Source organism: Gallinula chloropus (assembly GCF_964237585.1).
Source record: "Gallinula chloropus genome assembly, chromosome: 14".
In the NCBI taxonomy this organism is placed as follows: Eukaryota; Metazoa; Chordata; class Aves; order Gruiformes; family Rallidae; genus Gallinula; species Gallinula chloropus.
This window is the reverse complement of record NC_140099.1, coordinates 2747885-2768359: the sequence shown is the minus strand read 5'-3', so window position 1 is coordinate 2768359 and position 20475 is coordinate 2747885. Positions and strand designations below refer to the sequence as shown.

Sequence of the window (20475 nt, the reverse complement as noted above, 5' to 3'; positions counted from 1 at the left end):
CTCAAGATGGCTGCAGCCTGTCCTTGAACCAGCTCTATTCAGGCACCTGGCTGGCTTCTGAACTGGACTAAGATTGCCTGTAAGAGGCAATTTTTTCCTGTAATTATGCATCATAATTGAGTTCCTTATGGACAGCTTGTATGCTGGAGTGAGACTTCCAGTTTCCAAGATTTCATATCTTTTCTAGATGGATTAATTACTGCTAGGTCTATTTCTAAATGTTAGCTCATGTAAGCAGGTACAACCAGTCTTTTCAAGAGAACTTCATTTTGTGTGTAGCTGTAGTAGGCATTCCTATGTATTGCAGATTCTCAGGCAGGTTGAGTTGTTCTTTAACACCTTCCAGTGTTCCTCCTTTTGTGAGGACATCCCTGAAGTTGAGAGTAACAGACTGTTGCACTGTTTTTTGTTTGTTTGTTCTAAGCAACTGCAGAAAGAGCTGATGGAACAACAGCTTAAAGTAAACTCACTGGAGGAACTCACTGCTTATCTGCTGATTAAATCCGATGGTGAATACATTGAAGCCAAGGAGCTGGTCCATCTAATTGGAAGGAAACTGAGACACCTTATTGAACAAGTTTCACGTGACTTAAAAGCAATACAAGGGAATCTGGTGAGTCAGTTTAAATACTTGTTTGTGGGGTTTTCTTACTGAAAAGTAGTAACATACTAGGAGTAAAGGTATATATTAGAGACTGACTTAACACTGAAGTACTTCCACCTTCACAAGCTGAAAAAACCCCCCAACCAAACAATTAATTTGCTATAGGAAAAAATTCAGCACTGTGAGGCTTGTAAAGTATTGAAAGGGATTTCCCAGAGAAGCTGTGTGGCCTCCACCCTCGAGGGGTTTGAAGAACAGGCAGGATAAAACTTTGAGTAAGGCCTCTGGTCTGGTCTCCTAGCTGACCTTGCTTTGAGCAGGAGGCTAGGCCAGATGAACTCCCTGAAGTCCCTCCCACTCTGAATTGCCCTATGAGCCCCATACCACGTGCAAGGGTAGGAGTGTGTAAGGAACACAGAGGAGTTGCAGTTCATAGCAGTACAGAGGCTATCCTGAGAGCTGTCAGGTATTTTCAAGTGAACACCTGTACACACCAGTTCCATCATCCTTCCTTCAGGCTGTGCATAGTGGTGTTTAACTCCAGCCGGCAGCTAAGCCCCATGTGGCCGCTCACTCATTGCCCCCCGTGGGATGGGGGAGAGAATCAGAAGAGTAAAAGTGAGAAACTCGTGGGTTAACACCAAGACAGTTTAATAGGTAAAGCAGTAACAAAAACTTCCCTGGGATACCAGCACTCTTCCCAGACAAATGCAAACACAGCCCCATAAGAGCTGCTGTGAGAAAATTACCTCTGTCCCAGCCAAAGGCAGCCCCACAGCAAAGCATTTCTTTATGCTGGGGAATTGTAACATCTGGTTACCACTGGTCCTGCACATCTGAAGGGGAAAAGGGTTGTGCACCTACAGAGAGACAATGCAAGATGGCTCTCTGCACTCGTGTGTTGTGAGTTTTCCTTGTGCATTTTTAAGAGGAAGGTGTGGTTATCTTTTAGGATACCAGAGAATGTCACCTGGTTCCAGGTGACTTGGGCTCCCGAGTCTATAATCCTGCCACAACCCAACCCAGCCCTGCTGTGAAGAAGGCAAGTATTTGTTTCTCACCTCTTACTGTCAGTATACAGCATATTTGGACACATTTAGCCTGCAAGTTCCTCAAATGTAGTCATTTTTCCTTTTAGATGCATGTGCCTTATTACAGAATTTACAACAGGAGTTTAAAGTCTACAGCTGTTTTTTTTGAGAGAGAAATTCCTTGTAGTTTCTGAAACACTAAAAACTGTTTCTCTCAACAGATGCGCATGAAGAGAACTTCAGTTGGCAGGACCAGCAGCAGCACAAGGTATTACTTTATGTTTGATCTCTTGAAGGATAGTGAAAACAGCAGAGACGAGCAGAGTGCCAGCAGAAACCTGGGTGGCTGTTCCTCCTAGGTTGGCATACTAGTGGAGGGGATTTCTGCCCACCTGTAGTGTCTCCTCCACCTACCAGCTCCGGGCTGCACCTTGGTGAATGGTTTCCTTGCACAGTCCTGCTCCTAGACCTCTTCACCTTGTGCAACCCTGGCTTGTCTTCACTCTTGAGAAGATGTTTTCTTGTGCCGAGCAGGGGAACAGTTTAGTTTTAAATCTTCCTTCCAATCCACTGGCATACCTGGAGAAAGAAAGTTGCAACTTGAAGCCACGTGTTACAAACAGACCAAGGACAAAGAGAGAACTTCACCCCCCAGCACGTTAGGGCCTGTTCAGAGGACAGAGCTCAGTAATGCCCAGACCAAGAAGATCCTCCTGACTCTGAATGCTGGCTGCCCTGTATACATCAACCTGTATTTGGAGTGGTTGGTTTGTCTCCTGGGGAAAGTTAAGTTTGCACCTGAGAGTAGGGTAAATACACATACAAAACAAATAGTTGTTTCTTCACTAGTGAGGATGGTGAACCCAAACCAGCAGCTGGCTCCCCACGAGCAGCCTTGCACGCTTTAAGTTGCAGTCAGTGTTCAATGTGCAGAGTGCATTTGCCTGCAGATACACAGCCCTGCCTCTTGGAAGAGTGAACCCTGAAGAGGGAGTGAAACAAAATTCTAAAGTGCCTTTTCTCTTCTGTTTTTCCTTTAAATTTTCAGAGATGAAAGCCATCTTCAAACTGTTCAAGCAGTTTCCCGCCCTCCTTCCTCCTTCTGCCATGTCCTACGAGCAGCTTTCCCTTTCCTGATGTTCATTCTACTGCTCCTACTTCTGGCTTGCATGGTTCTCTATGTGGTAGCCTACAGGTGCACCAAGGCCAACAACTTCACCTGTTCTTTCCCTGTCGCACTGCACTACACCAACGGGCCTCCGCCATTTTAGGAAGCAGTCTGTTTCTCTTCAGTTAAACCAAAATATTAATCTAAATAATGCCTCGTGTGTACAGCCTCTTTTCTTGTCCCAGGGTGTGAGTTGACTTTCACAGCACAAAATTTATATCTTGATGGAATTCCAGCATTTTTGTACAGAAAACAAACTTTTTCTATCGATTTTTAAACCATAAGCGACACACTTTGTACTTTGATGCTGCAATAGATACATTTTTATAGGTGCAGATCTCTTGAGCTGGCAGGGGGATTGAATACTGAGTTATTAGATGTGGATCCTACACGACAGCAATCTTAAACACAGCAGTCTGTCTCAGGTTAGCACAGCGAACAAGCCCTTGAAGAAGCACTGGGCCTAAAATGGTTCCTGCACACACTTCCTGATGCCTGTAGCTGTTGCTACTGTAGTCCCTTGGGGGAAACAGAGACAAATCTCCTTTGTTTTTTATCTTTGTTGTTGTATTTTATTCACCTAACACATTCAATAGCAGGCTGCACATTTGTTTCACATAGCGTGTTCTAGGGCTTAGGACTGCTGTGCTGTCGTTTTATACCACCTTTGAAGTAAGAAATTGTTGCAGTGCATGGAAGTGGTTTATAATGCACATGTTTTCTGGATGAACATGACTATGTAGACTATCCATGATGTATACAAATAATGTAATGACTTTTTTAATGAAAGATTTTTTTTCAGTTTTTACCTTGCTTAATAGTGTACAGTATCTTGGGAGAGAATTGTGTGTTTTTATAAGCTTCCTCTTGAAATGAAACTGACCCTTGGGCAATGGCTGCAGAAACACTGTGTACAGTTGCTGGTGCCATTGTTGCATCTCCATTGTACAGTTTGAGTACTGTTATTAAAATTGCCAGTGGCTGTGGGGACTTTGGGTGTGTCTGGTGGGGAGTGACCATTCAGATGTTCCCACAGCACTGACCCTTCCATCCCTGTGTAAGTCAACTTCTTTGCATGCTAATGCAGCAGTGTCCAAAAGAACAACCCCTGTCTGGCTGCTTGAGGCAAGAGAGGAAAAAGCCCAAGAGGAGCCTGTGTTTGGTGGCACAGGTCCTTTCCTTTGTAATTTCCTGGAGGAAGAAGACAAAGTTGAACCAGCTCATGCTTATTATGCTGAGCTATTTCTCCACCCTGAAACTGATTTTTCTAACCTGGCAGTTATGGCAGTGCTGGAGAGGTGGAGGTGCATGTCAAGGAGAGCTCAGTGCAATCCTAAGGGGGTTAGTTGAACTCATGAGACCTTGTCTTTGGGTTTTTTGGGAAAATCACCTGGCAGCTAACCTGATTTCTGTAATGCTTCCCTATGGGAAATGGGAGCTGTGATCAGCCTGTGAGAATTTCCCTACCTTTTCTACAGTTGTCATTGCCGGTGGTTGCATGTTCCCATCATCTGGCAGAGGGATTATGAAGCAGTTGGCTTTGCCGCCCTGTGTTCAGAGAAAGTCCCTGTAGCAAGCCAACAGCTTCTCTCCAGCTGTGGAGGCAAAACCAGCATGGTTTATTACCAGGACTTTAAACTAATTCGTTAACTGTGATACAGTTAAGGTTGCAAAGTTAGCAGCAGCGCTTAGGAAAATCAAAGATTAGAATCTGGCACTTCTTAGGAGCAGTGCTGCAGGGTTCTCCACGACAGGTTGAGGTGGGCAGCCCCGTGCTGGATGTGTCAGCCGCAGTCCCAGGGAGCAGTGCCTGGGCTCCATCCTGCTGTAGGCACAGGGATCCGGCAGTGCTTGTGCTACAGCTAAACAAGTCACAGCTCCCGCTCTCGTGGGGAGTGCTGTATCACCAGATAAAGGATGGATCCTCCTGCCCCTCACTCTACACAGGGACACACTCTCCCTCTGCCATCATGATTTTTGTCTTTTGAAACCAATTACTTTCAGATGGAGCTCATTTAAGTTTCTGGCTCTGTGAAGTCAGCCAACTCTTAACCATTATTTCATTGCCAGTTTGTCACAAATGCCCATGCAAACCTTTCTGCCAAGAACTAATAGTCAGTTGCTGGCGTGATATTAAGTTCTTCTGCCATTAAAGAACCTGTGCAGGGGGGAAAAATTTGAACAATGTTAAAAGGTCTAAAGAAAATTTCATAGCCTGCAATTTCCTTTCATTATGGACAGTTATACCAAATTGTTGAGCTGATGTAACATATAAAACGAAGAGCTTTCATGAAATTATCTCTAAATGTCACCTCCCCTTCCCCCCCCAAAAAATGTCTGGGAAAATAACTGAAATGTTTTTTTCCCAAAAACCTATTTTACATAGTTTTACTTCTAGTTGATTATAAGCACTGCACCATAGGAGACACTACTGTCTGCTTCAAGTCAGTCATTATGCATGCCCACCGATTTCTTGTGTCGTCTTCTTGCTCAGGACTGGGCTGTTAGCCTTCAGCAAAGGGAAAAGAGGGTGAGAGCCATCACACCTGCATGTGCTTTTGGACATGCATTGTGTGTAGGCGTGAAACCAGGCCCAAACTGGTTTTCATCTGGGGTCCTACTCCTTTGCCAGGGAGACATGGCCTCAACGTGTTTGCAACTGTACCTACCCCTGAAGAGTCAACAACAATTCTGCCAGGATGGCAAGCAGGAGACCCTCTTTTTCTTATGACCTGTTCCTCCCACCCCCCAAAACACTAGGGCAGAGTCTGCATCTTCTGTAGTGCTGGGAAACCTCTGCAGAACTCCAGTACCTGACAGTAAACTCAACCTGTGGCTTGTGGAGTGACTGCCGAGCTCAGGACAAGATGCTTACTCCCAAACAGTGTTATCACGTACATCATGTGGGCTGGGCTGCATATGGGAGGGAAATGAGCAAAACCAGCCCCGTATTTAGGTTTTGTGATACCTGTTTGTTGAGCCACAGCAATCTGGAAGCAAACAAAACACACGTTGCTGGGCAGATACTGCAAGGTCACTGGAAGAGCAGCCACCAGAAGGGGAGGCATGTCCCCATTAGCTTAACATATCTGAGGTGCTTTAGAGGACACCAACTTCAGTCCTAAACCCGCTTCCTTTACAAACTTGCACCAAGGCTGAAACAGTGGAACTAAAACCACATGCAAGGTAAGACTGAGAAACCTCTGGGGCAGGCAGACATCGGAAATGTGCAGCACCTGCCATTGATGGCTGTGCCAGCTCCTCAGGACATGATGTGATGAGCGAAGGAGATTTTGGCTGGTTAGGCAGTAGTGACAGCAGTTGGCATTCTCATGGCCCAGCAACCTTGTTTTCTCCATGCGTGTAAACTGAACTTGCTGAGGCACAGCAATGCATGAGGGCAGTAGGTGGTGCCTGTGTGTAAAGAGGGAAAGAGTTAAAAAATACTCAACTGGTAAATAACATGAAGTGTTAGCTGTGAACCAGTGTGCTGTTTAACTCACCACACTTCGGTGTCAAAACGCTGTGAAAAAATGAATGGAAATATTTATCTTCTAGATTTTAGCAGCCCACGCTGCCTTTAGTAGTAGTTCAGGCAGTGGGTTGGTGCTGCAGGTAACCACATCCTTAATGGCTTTGCTGAACTGGCATCTTACAGGCCATAAATAGGCGATTGCAAATGGTGACATAGCGAAGGCCTTGCCACGACTTCCAGCTCTGAGTGCGTGGTAGGATCACAGGACTCTGCACCACTGCGAGAAACCATAGGATCATAGAATGGTTCAGGTTGGAAGGGAGCTTAAAGTTCCAGCTCCCTGCCATGGGCAGGGACACCTCTCACCTGCCCAGGCTGCTCAAGGCCCTATTCAAGCCAGCCCTGAGCATCTCCAGGGAGGAGGTAGCCACCACCTCCCTGGGCTACCTGTGCCAGGGCCTCACCACTCTTGTGAAGAATTTTTTCCTGATATCCAATCTCAAATTTACCCCCTTCCAATTTAAAACCACTCCTCCTCATCCTATCACTGCATGCCCTTTAAAAAGTCCCTTACCATCTACCTTGTAGGCCCCTTCAGGTACTGGCAGGCTTCTATAAAGTCTCCCCAGAACCTTCTCTTTTCCAGGCTGAACAACCCCAACTGTCTCAGCCTGTCTTCATAGGAGAGGTGTTCCAGCCCCCTGATAATCTTCATGGTCCTCCTCTGGACTCATTCCAAGAGTTCCATGTCCTCCTCATGTTGGGGATGTTAGAGCTGGACACAGTACTCCAGGTGAGGTCTCAGGAGAGCAGAGTATAGGGGCACAATTCCTTCCCTTGACCTGCTGGCCATGCTCCTTTTGATGCAGCCCAGGGTACAGTTGGCTTTCTGTCCTCCACCAGTCTCGCTTACAGCAGCCAGGGACAGGGGATATCATCAGGGATACGATTCAGTCAATTTAAAATGTATTAATGGTGTGCAGTAAATCAGAGGTTGAATTTCAGCAGCACTCAATGGTTAATTAGTTTAAAGATTTACAAGTAATTCAGTAAAATAGAGTGTGATCAAAACGGCCTCTGATTTACACAGCTGTTGATGAGAATTCACACTAACGTGCTATAAGGTATCTTAAGGTGCATAGCTATAGGTGTGTATCTAAAAACACAGCACAGAGGCACACATATTTGGGCCCCCCACTCATGAAGGCAAGTGTGTGGTATTTACATGGGGAGGTAGGCAGGGAGGTAGGTGAAGGAAGCTAGCTTATAGTTAAAATTTCCCTCTTTGAGTTTGGGATCAGTACTCGGGGTGCACTGGCATCCCTCAACAGGCAATGGCTGGGACTTGAGGAGGCTGCTTTGCCCTGGCCGTTCTCCCTGGTTTCCAGGGCTTGTGCCCAAGGCCAGTCCCAGCAATGCTTTTCACAGCCTGCTGTGATCCCCGAGAGCTCAAAGGGACTCACTTGGAATCACTCTTTATAGGGGCTGAGAGAACTGACTTATGTCAGTAGTTTTCAGCCCAGCTCTGATGGTGAAACATTCTGGTACTTCCCACCAGTCGTGCAGACTCTGAACTTCTCTGGCATCTCCCATTTTCAGGCTGCAGCCCCTGTACAGGTGCAATGGGCTGCCAGGAGCTGATGAACTGTCAGTAGTGTTCCCAAGCAAAAAGTAGGTAAAAAGGTCTCAGGCTCAGCACAGATGTCCCAGGCTGTTACTGCTGCCCAGCAAAGCAGGAACAGGCACGTTATGGGGACACCTCGACACTCTGGTCTACACCTGGGTGTATGGCCTGGAAAACGAGGAAACTGCATGAGGTACTGAGCAGCTCCAGAGGAGCAGGAGCTGCACCACCACATTCTGCCATCCAAGGGACTGGCCAGAATAAGTTGATGTACATATGTTGGATGCACATCTGTCAGGGCTCAGCCCTACAAACCAGAAACTCCTGTGGCTGCACTCACTGTACAGCACCTCAGACAAAGCCATGCAAACCCATACGTGGTTTTCAGCTTCAGCTCTCAAAGAGCAACCTGTTACCCACGGGCACTTATCTTGGTGGGGGAGGCAGGGAAGGGAGAGTGCCATTGATCTTTGCCATGTGTTCGTTGTGCAAAGATCGAAACAGACCCATCATCACAACCACCTTTTTAACGTGTGTGGGTTAAAGCACATCCTAGGGAAGAGCGGCTGTTTCATCACTGCCCAACTATTTCCCATTATTCAGTCAAAGGAACAACCGTGGATGCACAAAAGCAGGCTCACTGGGCCAGCTTTTAAAAATCATTTGGGTCCAGCTTAATGGGAAAAGCTCGGGCTTGCTTTCTGTACAGTTAGGCTCCGAAGCCATCAGCGCGCCCGGCAGCCGCAGCAGCATTGTGCCTTCAAAACCCCAGTCATGGCCATGGCCATTAGTGATACTCGGCATGCTCAGGCTGAGCTTCCACCTGAAGCTTTTGTGCCAATTGAGATTTATGCAATTTGAATCTTTTGCAAGCAATTTTAAGTGGCATTTGGGAGCCCTGATCCTGACCAACGAACTTCAACCACCCAGACATCTGTTGGAAAAGCCACTTAGCAAACTGCAAGCATTCCTAGTGCAGGCAACAGTGAGCCTGACCACAGGAGAGACACTGCTGGACCTGTTGCTCACTAGTGCAGAAGATTAAGACTGGAAGGATTAAGACTGGACACAGCCTGGGATGCAGTGATCATGCCCTGCTGGAATTCTCAGTTGTGAAGGGTAGAAGATGGCACTGGCTGCCCCCTCCCTGGCAGTGTTCAAGGCCAGGTTGGATGGGGCTTTGGGCAGCCTGGGCTAGTGGAGGGTGTCCCTGCACATGGCAGGGGTTGGAATGAGATGGGTTTGGAGGTCCCTTCCAACCCAAACTAGTCTTTAATTCTATGATAAAGTCTAAAGACAACAAGAATTCTTACCTTGCCAGAGGCTAATCACTAGCCACAGCTCAAGACCAAGAGGCAGCTTTCTCTGGGCTTAATTCATGGACATGTCTGCCAGAGTCTGCAGGCCCTCAGGAAAAAAAAAAGTTCCAGCACTTTCCACATTATCATTATGATGTAAATATACATATTTATTGAAAAAGAACCAAACCAACCCACTTTAAGTGCCACTTATCTCTGTTTGCTACACATTTTATAGGAGCAGCCCACCTGTCAGGCACTGTCTCAAGGGAGAACATTCCAACACATCTTTTCCCCATGTTCTCTCTGTCTGGCAACATTACAGCACTACAAGTGGGGAATTCACCAGAAGATGGATGTGTGGGAATGGTCTCACGTTCCTGGAGAAAAAAATCAAGGTCACTTTATGATTTGGTTTCAATTCTAGGCTGGAGAGGAATCTCAGCATGTTTAAGAGGAAAAAGGAAAAGCTTGGGCTTTTCCTAGTTTTGTTTTGTTTTTAAATCCATGGGTACTGGTACTCCTGCATGAACCAAGGTTACTCACCTCTGCAAACATCCCAGAGCTGCAGCATCATTTCTTCAGGCAGGAACAGCCGGTCCTGGTGTAGCAGCAGGAGCTGACGTGCAGCAGAGCAGTGGGGGAAAGCCATAAACCATCCCACTCTACTCCCTGCCTCACCACCCTCACAGCTCCCCAGCACTCGATCCATTCATGCTGAAACTGGAAGAGCCCCCCAGTATCCAAACAGAAACACAGCCTGGCAGCTCTGCTCAGGCCTGGCAGGGACAAGGACACACTCCAAGAATGCAGCATCTGAGAGAGTCTGTGGGATACAGACCCACAATAAACCCAACATCACTCTCAAGGGAGTAAGTCACCATTGTCCCATCATTTTATCACACAGCCCTCTGTTTATCCATCAGTGTGCCACACACCAGCTTCTCCAGTTATGGACAGTGCTATAATCCAGCGAGTCGACAGCTATTGGCTTTTGCCCATTTTAAAACACTAGTAGTAACTTTTAATAAAATTATGTTCAACAAGACAAAAAATATCTGTTAAAATCACATCAATCTCCCTATTTGCACTGTGCTAGTAACAGCAAACATGAATCACAACAGGTGGCACAAATCTGCAGCATCACCCTTTTACAGAGTCAGTCCAGAGCAAATTTCCATTTCAGAAGTTAATTTTACAGGTTATACCTGCTCTTTCCTGTTTTCTTTCTAAGAAGTTCGCTTCAAGATTGCACATAAATTCACCACTGCTAAAGCAAAACAAAGTCACTTAAACATTGCTGTGGAAAACTGTATTGAACAAAAAGATGACACAGGAGGAGGAAAATCAGAGGAAGAACAATACAGCAGGCACCGAGGCCAGAAGGTGAACAAGCCCAAGAAGCACTGAAAGACATCTGCTTCACAGCAAAACTTCCCTCAAAATGAAAGTACCCATGAATTCCAGACTGTACTCACATTTTCTCTCTCTTTTTCTGTTTTTGTAGTAAATGTTGCACTTCTGTAGCAGGGCACTGCTATAGTACAGTTCCTTAAAAACAATAAAAAGATAGCTAGTAAAAGTTGAGACCAGCAGCAGCATCTGCTATAGTACAAGATCAAAACAAGACACTAGTTTTGTGTATCTCACTGAAAACTCTTTATGCCCCTTCTATAAAAAATATTGTCCTTGGCTTTAAAAAAAACCCACCAAGATCAGAGGTTTGGCTGATACACAAAGTATGCAAACAGCATACTAATCAAAATCCCTAAGCCAAAAGACTTATTGGCTCAAAAGAGACTTTTGGTATGACCCCAATTTAATTTCACCATACCTGAAATGCCCAGAACACACGTGTATTATAATTAAACCTCTCCATTTCGAGTGATTGCAATTCTAGCTCACACCAAAATGCGATACTGGCAGTTGCCAGAATGAATGATGTCATCCTGCTGTCCACTGAGGATACCGGGCAGGTTTTCTCTGCTATTCTCTTTTTTCCTCAGTGCAGCTGAAAGGCAGCAGAAATCAGCACAACAGGGGGTCTTAGACCCGCCTGGTCAGGGAAACGCAAAGAAGTCACCGCACTCGCGAAGCAAAGGAAGTTCCTGAACCATCACCCTCTGCTCTTTGAGGGAACCTGTACGAGATACAAGCAGCACAGCATAAGGTGCCATGCGCTCTGAAAACAAGCCAGCAGCAAACCTGAGGGCAGCAGGCAAAAGCAGGTCCCAGCTTAGTGTGCCATCCACCACCTCACCCCCTGTAAGAGGTTTCAGGTGGGCAGGACAGAGCCCCTATGCGCGTCGAAAGGGGAGGGAAGATGGTTTGTTTCCAGCTCATTTCACAAGCCCCAGTTAGGAGATCGGATACAAATACAAACAGTGAATATTCACAGAGCGACCTCTTGTACCTAAATATCATAATAGATTTAACATCATTAATAAATATATAAACCAACATGTTAATCTCACAGATGAAACACATTTCAAAGGTCAGCAATGACTGAGATATCTAGGCAGTTTGGTCATCGTTTAAAGCACTGAAGAATCATACACAGATAATCTGAGTGTTAAGAACAGGCTCACAAAATACAAACTCAAGCTTGGTTTAACATTACCAAAGAGGCTCAACAGCTGGCCCGAGAAGCTATTTTGAGTGGCCTCCTAACGAAGGCCCTTGCAGCCATTGCATATTTAAGAATAGAAGAAACACCTTTGCACTGTGTGTACCTCGGCACTTTATGTAGATCAGCTGCATGGCAGGTATTGCCCAGGGACCAGCACACCCCAGCGAGCAGATCCGTCCCAAAGGATGCTGCTCTACTTTTCAAACACTCCCACTCTGAAAGTGGAGATCATCTAGTCAGCACTTAAAAGCCTTAGTCTGGGAGACAGAGACCTAGGTGCTCAGTCCCAGCCCTGACACAGACTGCTGTCATCTTAACCCAGGCCTGTTATCTCTGTCTCAGTTCATCTGCCTCTGAAAAGGAGAGGCAGTAATTCCCTGTCTTGCAGTACTGTTCTGAGGCTTAATTTCATAAGGTGCTTTTGAGGATTCTCAGAAAAGGCACTATAAAAGTGCAGCTATTATCATGTCAGAAACACGGATGGCGGTGTGGATCCCACCGGCCTTTCCCGAGATGCCGATGTGCAAATCTAGGAGAGATGAGGACATGCACGTGGTCACACTCCAGCAGTCCCATCACAGCAGCTTTGTTTCCTCCCACCACTTTGAACAAGCTTCACATTTCCAGGTCTCAACAGAATTACTGGGCTGCCCCGTTCCGCAGACTCTCCCCAGTCTCCATTTGTTCTAGTGGGCCAAATTCGGGATGTGTGACCGGGGATTTCCTTTGGCCTCGGAGAGTGTGTGCATTCAGCATCTCCAGCAGCAAGTCATACACTGGGACCACGTTTTTACACTTCATGCTTAGTAGATGCTCCATTCCCTTGTTACTGTGAAGAGGAACAGAAAATAAGTCAGCAATCTGGGTCCAACAATGCAGAGAAGGAACATACGCTCCTGACTTCAAGGGAGTCCTTTTTTCATTGGAAATTAAGGGGAGTTTGCCACTGTCGTCTCTGAAATGACTTGTCACTATCAACAGGAATGACATCCCAACACTTTGAAGCTGAGTGGTTCACTAGAGAACCAAGATTCACTTTACACAGCACAAACTGACTTGAAATCAGAGGAAAACCCCTCTGATGCCGTAAGCGTGTCAGACCCACACACAGCAGCTTAATGCAAAAGGGGAACATACAAAGTGTAACTCCAGTAACTGCCCACCTGTCCTGCCAGTAGGAAGACCAAATTACTCTGGCCAGCTTCAAGCAGCTTGTTTCCTCCCTGCATGGCCAGTGGCAGATCTTGCTACAGGCTTTAAAAGTACTTTGTTACGCAGCAAAGTACAACACCACCTTTTTAGCATGAACACTCTGTGGCCACGCCATGGTTTGGACTAGCAGGAGATGGCTGTTGACTTTGCCGTTGCACATACAGACACTCCAGCTGCACTCAAGGCTTTGGGGTTGAACCCTAAGTGCATGTGCTCAGTGATAAATGTATCATGGTGGAAGCAGCAGCAGACAGGCAGCACATAGCTGACCTGGTGGGTTGGATTTGAGAGGGGGCAACACTGCCAGAAAAATGAGGTTCTGCTACAATTCAAGAGTTATAAATATGTTAATGGCAAAGAAGAAATTGCAGGGTTTCCCCCCACCCTCCCCCCGCCCCTTTCCCCCAGCTCTTGGGAGTCCTGCATCATTTGGTAATCAAGCCTGAGAGCATCAGTTATTTCCATAACAAAATATATGTTGCTTTGCACTGGTCAGTCAGTTAAAGGAGACACATCACAAGTAGCCTCTGGGCTTCAGCTGAGGCAGGCACAGCACAGAACCTCTTGTTTTAGTAAGAAAATGTAAAAATTATTCAAAGATTCACAATATTTATTTACACTGTGCTAGAAGGAAAGCTCCTGCAATGCTGTGATGTGGTGTCATACCATGTTGGGCACCCCAGGTGACAGCAGTGCATCAGAGCCATGAGTTGGGTTCAGCTCTGGCTGGGGCTGCAGGTCTCACAGGGCCAGCACTCAAACTCTCCCCCAGTCCACAGCCTGGCTGCTAAAAGCTTCTGCTGCTACCAGCTCTGCCAGGAAGCTTGTTGCAAAGGTGGCTGTCCCTCTTCCAGTGCCCCTACACAGGCAGATATGCCCACCTCTTCCGTGCATGCTCCAGCCTGGTCCCAGGACCAGCTTTCCTGGACACAAGCTCCTTTGCAAGACACAAGATTTCTTCATGGATAGCCAGTCTCTGGGTAATAATTTAAAATTGCAAACAGCCTGAAGGTTAAAGCATCTGTTCAAGTCCACTGTGCTGCAAGCAAAGGCGAGCAACTCAGGGAGGTCCAGGAACTGGCAGGGAGCAGAGGACCTGCTTCCCATGGGGAAAGTGGAAGCAGCTTGGCATCACAGTGGCACGATTCACTGGGCAGAATTGCTGTGGTCCTGAACAAGAGACCTAATAGTTGCTCTCAGGACACAAATTTGGCCTAAGACAAACATGGCACTCAGCACAGACTCTGCTCCACCCAAGCCCCCACTGCAGATCAGTTTTGAAAGAGACTTTGTTTGGGGCAGAAGTGTTTCAGGGGCTGGATTTGTATTTTATTTTTTGAAAGGCTGGATTCATGTTATTTTCATTAAGTGTTTCAGGCAGATACATAACAATTTACTGTGATACAGTTAAAACAGCATTTTAAAATCATCACAGTGGGTTTGAGCCCCAGCAAGCACTTGAGGACATCGCCTATTTAGCTGCGCTGGGAAGGAAAGGCTTACAATGAGCAGAGAGATCAAGAGCAGCACCAGGACGCCCTCCAGAGCTCTCCAGAGGTCAGGCCTTGCTCTGGTGCTGCCATAAACAGGCACGAACGCTCTGCACAGTCTGGATAATTTACCTTGCGTGCCGGACGTGGGAGAGGAGCATCAGCAGGTTGGCCAGGCGAGTGGTCTGCTGCTGCGAGGGGATGCCGCTCTTCGCAATAACCCACACCAGGGCGTCCGTGACTACGTTGAGCAGATGATGCAGCTTCCTGTTGCTTTCAGGTTCTTCTGCTGACAAGGGAAACATGCCTAAGCGGAGAGAGAAAGAAATACTCCCTTGCTGATGGGGAAGGGAAAAGAAGCCTAGGACTGGATTTTTCCCTGATGTAATATTTCAACAGGATTGAGAAGATAAAATTCCCAGCCTTCCCCCTCCACCCCAATACCTCACAGACGGTGCTCTGGGGATCACACTAAGCTCCAACTTAAATTCCTTTGCCAAAATTTGCAAAATGAGTAATTGTCCCAGATCCTCCCAAGACAACATGTGGGACTTAGGCCCTTCAGTCCAGAGAACAGACATGCTCACCATTCTCCAGGACTTTTTCCTTTGAATCCCTCTGTAACCTTTATTTCAGCGACTGTTATGAATTATAGCATTATGCTCACTCTCATCCCTTCTTGCTGGAAGAACCCCCCATTTTTTAATCTGATGATACCTAGGGAAGGGAGAAGATATTGCTCATAGACCCAGCCTGCCAGGGTCTCCCTACAGCTCACTAAAGGCACCCTAATATGGAGCTTCCCTACAGTGAGAAACCTTAGAAGTCAGCAAAAGCCAAAAAGTGGAATTAGTGGTATGGAGAGAGGATAGAAGAAATCACCACAAGGAAGGTCTGGAAATACACAACAACATTATTGAAGGAAACCTAGGGCAGATGACAGCAAGCTGAGTGTTGTGGTCAACATGCCAGACAGAAAGCCAATCTCATCCTGGGTTGCATCAAAAGTGTGGCCAACAGATCAAGAGAGGCAATTCTTCCCCTCTACTCTGCTCTTGTGAGACCCCACCTGGAGTACTGGTGTCCAAATCTGGAGCCCTCAGCACAAGAAGGACATAGACCTCTTGAAGATGGTCCAGAGGAGGGCCACAAGGATGATCAAAGGGCTGGAGCACCTCTGCTATGAAGAGAGGTTAGAGAGTTGGGTTGTTCAGCCTAGAGAAGGCTCAGGGGAGACCTTATAGCAGCCTTCCAGTACCTGAAGTAGCTACAGGAAAGCTGGGAAAGAACTGTTTGTTAGGGAATGGAGCAATAGGATGAGCAGCAGAGGTTTTAAACTAGAGCAGGGCAGGTTTAGGTTAGACATGAAGAAGTTTTTCACTATGAGGGTGGTGAGACACTGTAACAGGTTGCCCAGAGAGATAGTAGAGACCCCAACCCTGGAGACATTCAAGGTCAGGCTCGATGAAGCTCTGAGCAATATGATCTAATTAAAGGTGTCCCAGCTTACTGCAGGGGGGTTGGACTAGATGACCTGTAAAGGTCCCTTCCAACCTATAGTACTCTATGATTCTAATAAATAAATAAATCATCCCAAAAGTACTTATGGAAGAACAGAACTCCAGAACACCTAGAAAATTAGGAGGAAAAGATTAACTATTATAAGAAAGGAGAGCAGGGAGAGGCAAAAGAAGAGGGCTTTTTTAGAAGGTGTGGTTTTGAGGAAAAAATAGCTCATGAACCTGTTTTTTGTTGGGTTTTTGGCTGGTTGGCATGATTTTTTTTAAGAAAAAAAGAAAAGCAGCTTTTTAGCTTTTGTTGTCTGTTTAAATAATGGTATCCATCTATCAATGAGTGGGATAACAGCTGGACTACTCCCCTTCAGAATCGGGCTGAGAATCACTCAGCAGCTCCTGGCTGAAAACAGTAGATGTAAAGAGGTAGCTGTTATTTCGTTGTTGAGCTTTTTTGACAACAGTAATTACAAAATGTTCTGGGGAATAAAATTCTTTTACTGCTGACTGCCCTACTCACACACACACACTCCTGTTTGCCTGGTGTAAATGGCTGCAAAGCAAAGCTGCTGTCCTGAAATTCAGCTTGCAGAACAGCTGAGTATTTTCAATCAATTAATTATTGTTAAATAGGAACATTTAAGCCCAATTAATCAGCATTCAGTTGAGTAGTTTTACTAGAATTAACAACAAGTTTATAGAGCTGTACAACTTTAGGCATGAGAAGGTTCTACAGTGAGATGAGCAAAAGTTCTCACTGAAAAGGATATACCCAGAGCCTGGGACATGAGCACCAGCTTGTGAGGAGGCTTCACACTTTGGGTCTTTCATGCAGTTCTTACAACAGGACATAGACCCTAAATCCAGCAAATGATACAGCTCAGACGTTTCTTGAGCAAAAGTCCTTACACTCTGACAGTTGGATGTCCTTTCCTGTTGTTCTCTCAACGGCATTATCTCATGTGATATTTATACCATTTCTAGAGGCTGATTTCCCAGCCACCCTCAACATAAAAAGTACAATTTGGTGAGTGTCAGTCAGCCATCTACTCACTGGAATTGAGGAGGATCATTGCCTTGACACACAGATACTCCTTGTGCTGCAGTTTCAGCTCTCGGAACCTCGAGGTCATGGCCAGGAGCATATCAAAGATCTCCAAAATTCCCTCTACGCATTTCCCCTCGTCCCTATGGAAACACATTTAAAACGTTACCAAAAAAGTAGAATTAAGGAACTCTGACTCAGCCAGACAAAAGTCAAAGCACGAAGGAGGCTGCAAAAGGCCTCTCCATTTCATCTTTAGGAGAAGGCAGAAAGTTCTATCATGAGATCTAAATTGAAAATTACAATGGTATAGGAGGTCTGCATCTCCAAGAAACTGATCTTCTCTTTAAAGCAGATGCAGGACTGAGCACAGGTATGTCTATTCCTGTGAGAAGCTTTAACCTCACAGCCAGTGTAATTCCAGATAATCCCTTTGAATCTCCACAGTGTTGATTTCCAGCTTTGCTTCACAAGGAGTTAATACCACAACTGGTGACATCACTGTTTGTATGTGAGGGAAGCCCCAGGACTTGAAGTAGAAAGACCCCCTAAACTGAGTTCCTTGGAGCAATAAGCCATTTTTAAAGAATAAAACAACCTCTATCCCCATCTCCCAGCACCTTTTACTTTGAAGGCATTTAAATGTAAACAGATTTTGTTGGAGGTTTTGTGGTTTGGTTATTTTTATGTTTACGTGTGTTTAATGAATGCAGCTTTCTTCATTTCTCCACATTAGAAACAGTCCTATTTTCTGATCTGAAAGAAACCCCAACTCCAAACCAACAAAAAAAAAAACAAACCACCACCCTAAAAGGCAGCAAATTTAAAACCACTGAAGTTTGTCCCTGCTTTCTGCTTGGGTTTTCTTTTTGGGGGGTGTGTGTTCATTTACTGGACTAAAAAAAAAACCAATTAGACTCTATAACACTGTATTTAAAGGAATGCTTCATATATTATCTAGAATATGAATTTCTTTTCCCTGTAATGTTTTTAAGACAAGACAGGCTGTGCAGGAGAATTAAAAGACCTTTATCTACTGTGTCCCATGAGGGAGGCACTGAGCCTCCGGGCTGCAAGGCAGGCACAGGCAGATAACACTGACCAGGTGCACATTGCCAGCTCCTGTGTTCCTCACAGCAAAGGAGGATTTTCAGCTTTGGGAAAGGATGGGCAGCTGCCAGATTCCAAACACAGACTCAACCATGGGAGAAGTACTTGTCTACACAGAGGATGTAGGAAATGTACCTGAAGTTCAGCTAGGATAAAAACAGTCGAGCTACAGACCATTTTTATATAGGCATGTCTTTGAAAAATTAGTATTACAGCATGCCCAGATGCTCACTAGCTCCTGCTTTGCTGTGTGGTGTGGAGATGCAGGAATGCATCAAAGCAGCTCACACTGTTCAGCACATATTAGCTCCTAAGTAATTAAATGTATCATATGTTTTCAGGAATTTATCATTGTGTTGAACACCACAGCGTGTCCTTGCACTGAATTTTATGTGAGCAAATAATAATAATCATAATGATGTATTTCATATCTTTCATAAATTAAATTTATTTCTCTTACTGACTCGTTTTGCTTTTTGTATCTACTATGATGACTATTATTCAGCTCCAGCCACAGGGCTGGTACAGATCTGCATTTCCCCAGGTCAAAAAGGTTAAGAGGCATTTTAAACCTACCCAAGAGAGCAGATTGTTCCCCTGATTTTTTTACCAACGTGAAGCCCAAGTCAAATCCTTCTAAGGTCCCGTAGAAAAACACTCTTACTAATCTATATTCTTCCCTGCTGGTACATGCTGTTATGGAGAAATAATATTTAATCTTGCAAACATTCTGCTTTAGTTTAATAAAGACAGTTTCAGTATTAAAAAGCAACCTAGGATTTTTCAATCCCTTTGACTAGTGCTGCAATGTACATTATTACAGGTATTTATGAAGTCTGCACTAGGGGTGGGAAGAAAAATGGGTAGAAAAGCTACTTAAAATAATGAAAATATGGTGTGACAGTATGTCTGCTTTTTATGAGGGGTTGGGGAAGAAAAATCTATCAGCTGGAAGAAATTGATTTGCAGTGTAGTGCATTGTATTGATGTGTCCACAGTTTCAGCACCTAGGGACCCGGGCCAAAAGAAACAAAACCAATAAAAGATGTGAAAAATACAGAGAAACTTCACACTGTCACATGGAACCAAGGAGCTGGCAAGACCAACAATGCTATTTCTGGTTAGCATTCCTTTCAGTCCCTGCAAGGATGGGGAACCTCAAGAGATTTTTGTTACAAATACAAGTGAAGGCAATTTTCAGATAAACCAACACCTCCCATACTTAATCCTCTATCTCTTTCCATTCACCCCACTTCCAATCTAATACGAAGTGTTTCTCTTACCTGTCTAGTACAAGGTCTGGTGCAAAAATCAGCTTCCCTGGATGGTCGATTGATCTCCACATCAAACCAACCATTAAAACTTCCATCCAGCAGCTCTCCAAGAGTCTGACTTGGTCATAAAGGCTGAGATCAATGAAGCCTAAAATGATGAAAATGGCATAAAATAACTCAATCTGTTTATTTCTCTGTTTTGATTAAGACAACTGAATAGAGAATCAAAAAGAAACAAAAAAAAGGAATTATGTGTTGTGAAGAAAGCCAGACAAGGGAGCACTGGCATTGGAAGGACCATCTCAAATAGGAACATAAGTATTTGTTGTTCTGGTTGTCAAATCTTCCACAAAACATTTGAAATAAAGCAGATTGGTGTTTGCATTGCAATTACTCCCATACAGCTGGTGAACCTCAAAGTGACTGCAGTGAACTTGCCTTGTGTTTGGGCACCTCTTTAGCTGATGGTCCCACAACCTCCTGGAGAGGCACCAGGGAATAGCTTGGGAAACTCAGAGATTATTGCATTGCCTTGCAGAGGACTACTAGGAAAACAGTCCACTCTCTCCCCAGAACACACATGGTTGCCACTTTGCATGGGTTTTTTTAAAATCTTGTTAAGACAGGCATGCTTCTAGGTTTGTTGGTAACTCTGGAAAAATCCACATCTCGGTTCCTCTGTGTTATCATCCCCTTTGTAAGCGACATGTGTTGACCCCAGCCCATCCCTTTCCTGCCACCCTCTTCCCCATAATTGTGAAAAAACAGGAAAAAAAATAAAGAAAAAAAAGGCAAAGGCAGTTGGTGAAAGTGTTAGTGTCCTCATTGTCTCCATTCACAGCACCCTAAAAGCAAGAACCAAATTAAGACAGTGGTGTGTGAGCCTGTTCCAACATTCAGTTGTCTCCTGAAGTTATAGCAAGGTGTCAGACAGCACTGCAGCACAGCCAGGAGGGACATGCAGTTGTTGCTCTCCCTGTCCTCTCCCCTGCAAAAGAAGA

General features: G+C 45.3%; 1 protein-coding gene and 2 long non-coding RNA genes across 3 annotated transcripts in view; 1 reads left to right on the top strand and 2 right to left on the bottom strand.

Moving 5' to 3' along the window:
* Positions 1-1238: 1238 nt before the first annotated feature.
* LOC311196764 lies at positions 1239-4315 on the bottom strand. Its single transcript, XR_014617601.1, has 2 exons — positions 4271-4315; positions 1239-2214 (listed from the first exon to the last, which is right to left on the bottom strand). It is a non-coding gene; the product is annotated as an uncharacterized lncRNA (long non-coding RNA).
* Positions 1556-2750, top strand: LOC311196763. Its single transcript, XR_014617600.1, has 3 exons — positions 1556-1646; positions 1857-1903; positions 2684-2750. It is a non-coding gene; the product is annotated as an uncharacterized lncRNA (long non-coding RNA).
* Positions 4316-12468: 8153 nt separating the features above from the next.
* The window catches only part of ESR2 (estrogen receptor 2), a gene marked incomplete at both ends in the record, with an annotated part of 31456 nt that continues 23449 nt past the window's right edge, over positions 12469-20475 (bottom strand). The window contains 4 exons of the mRNA XM_084270508.1: positions 12469-12658; positions 14664-14838; positions 17100-17233; positions 19484-19622. Of these exons, the coding sequence (XP_084126634.1) occupies positions 12469-12658; positions 14664-14838; positions 17100-17233; positions 19484-19622 (638 nt within the window). The remainder of the gene's footprint in view (positions 12659-14663; positions 14839-17099; positions 17234-19483; positions 19623-20475) is intronic.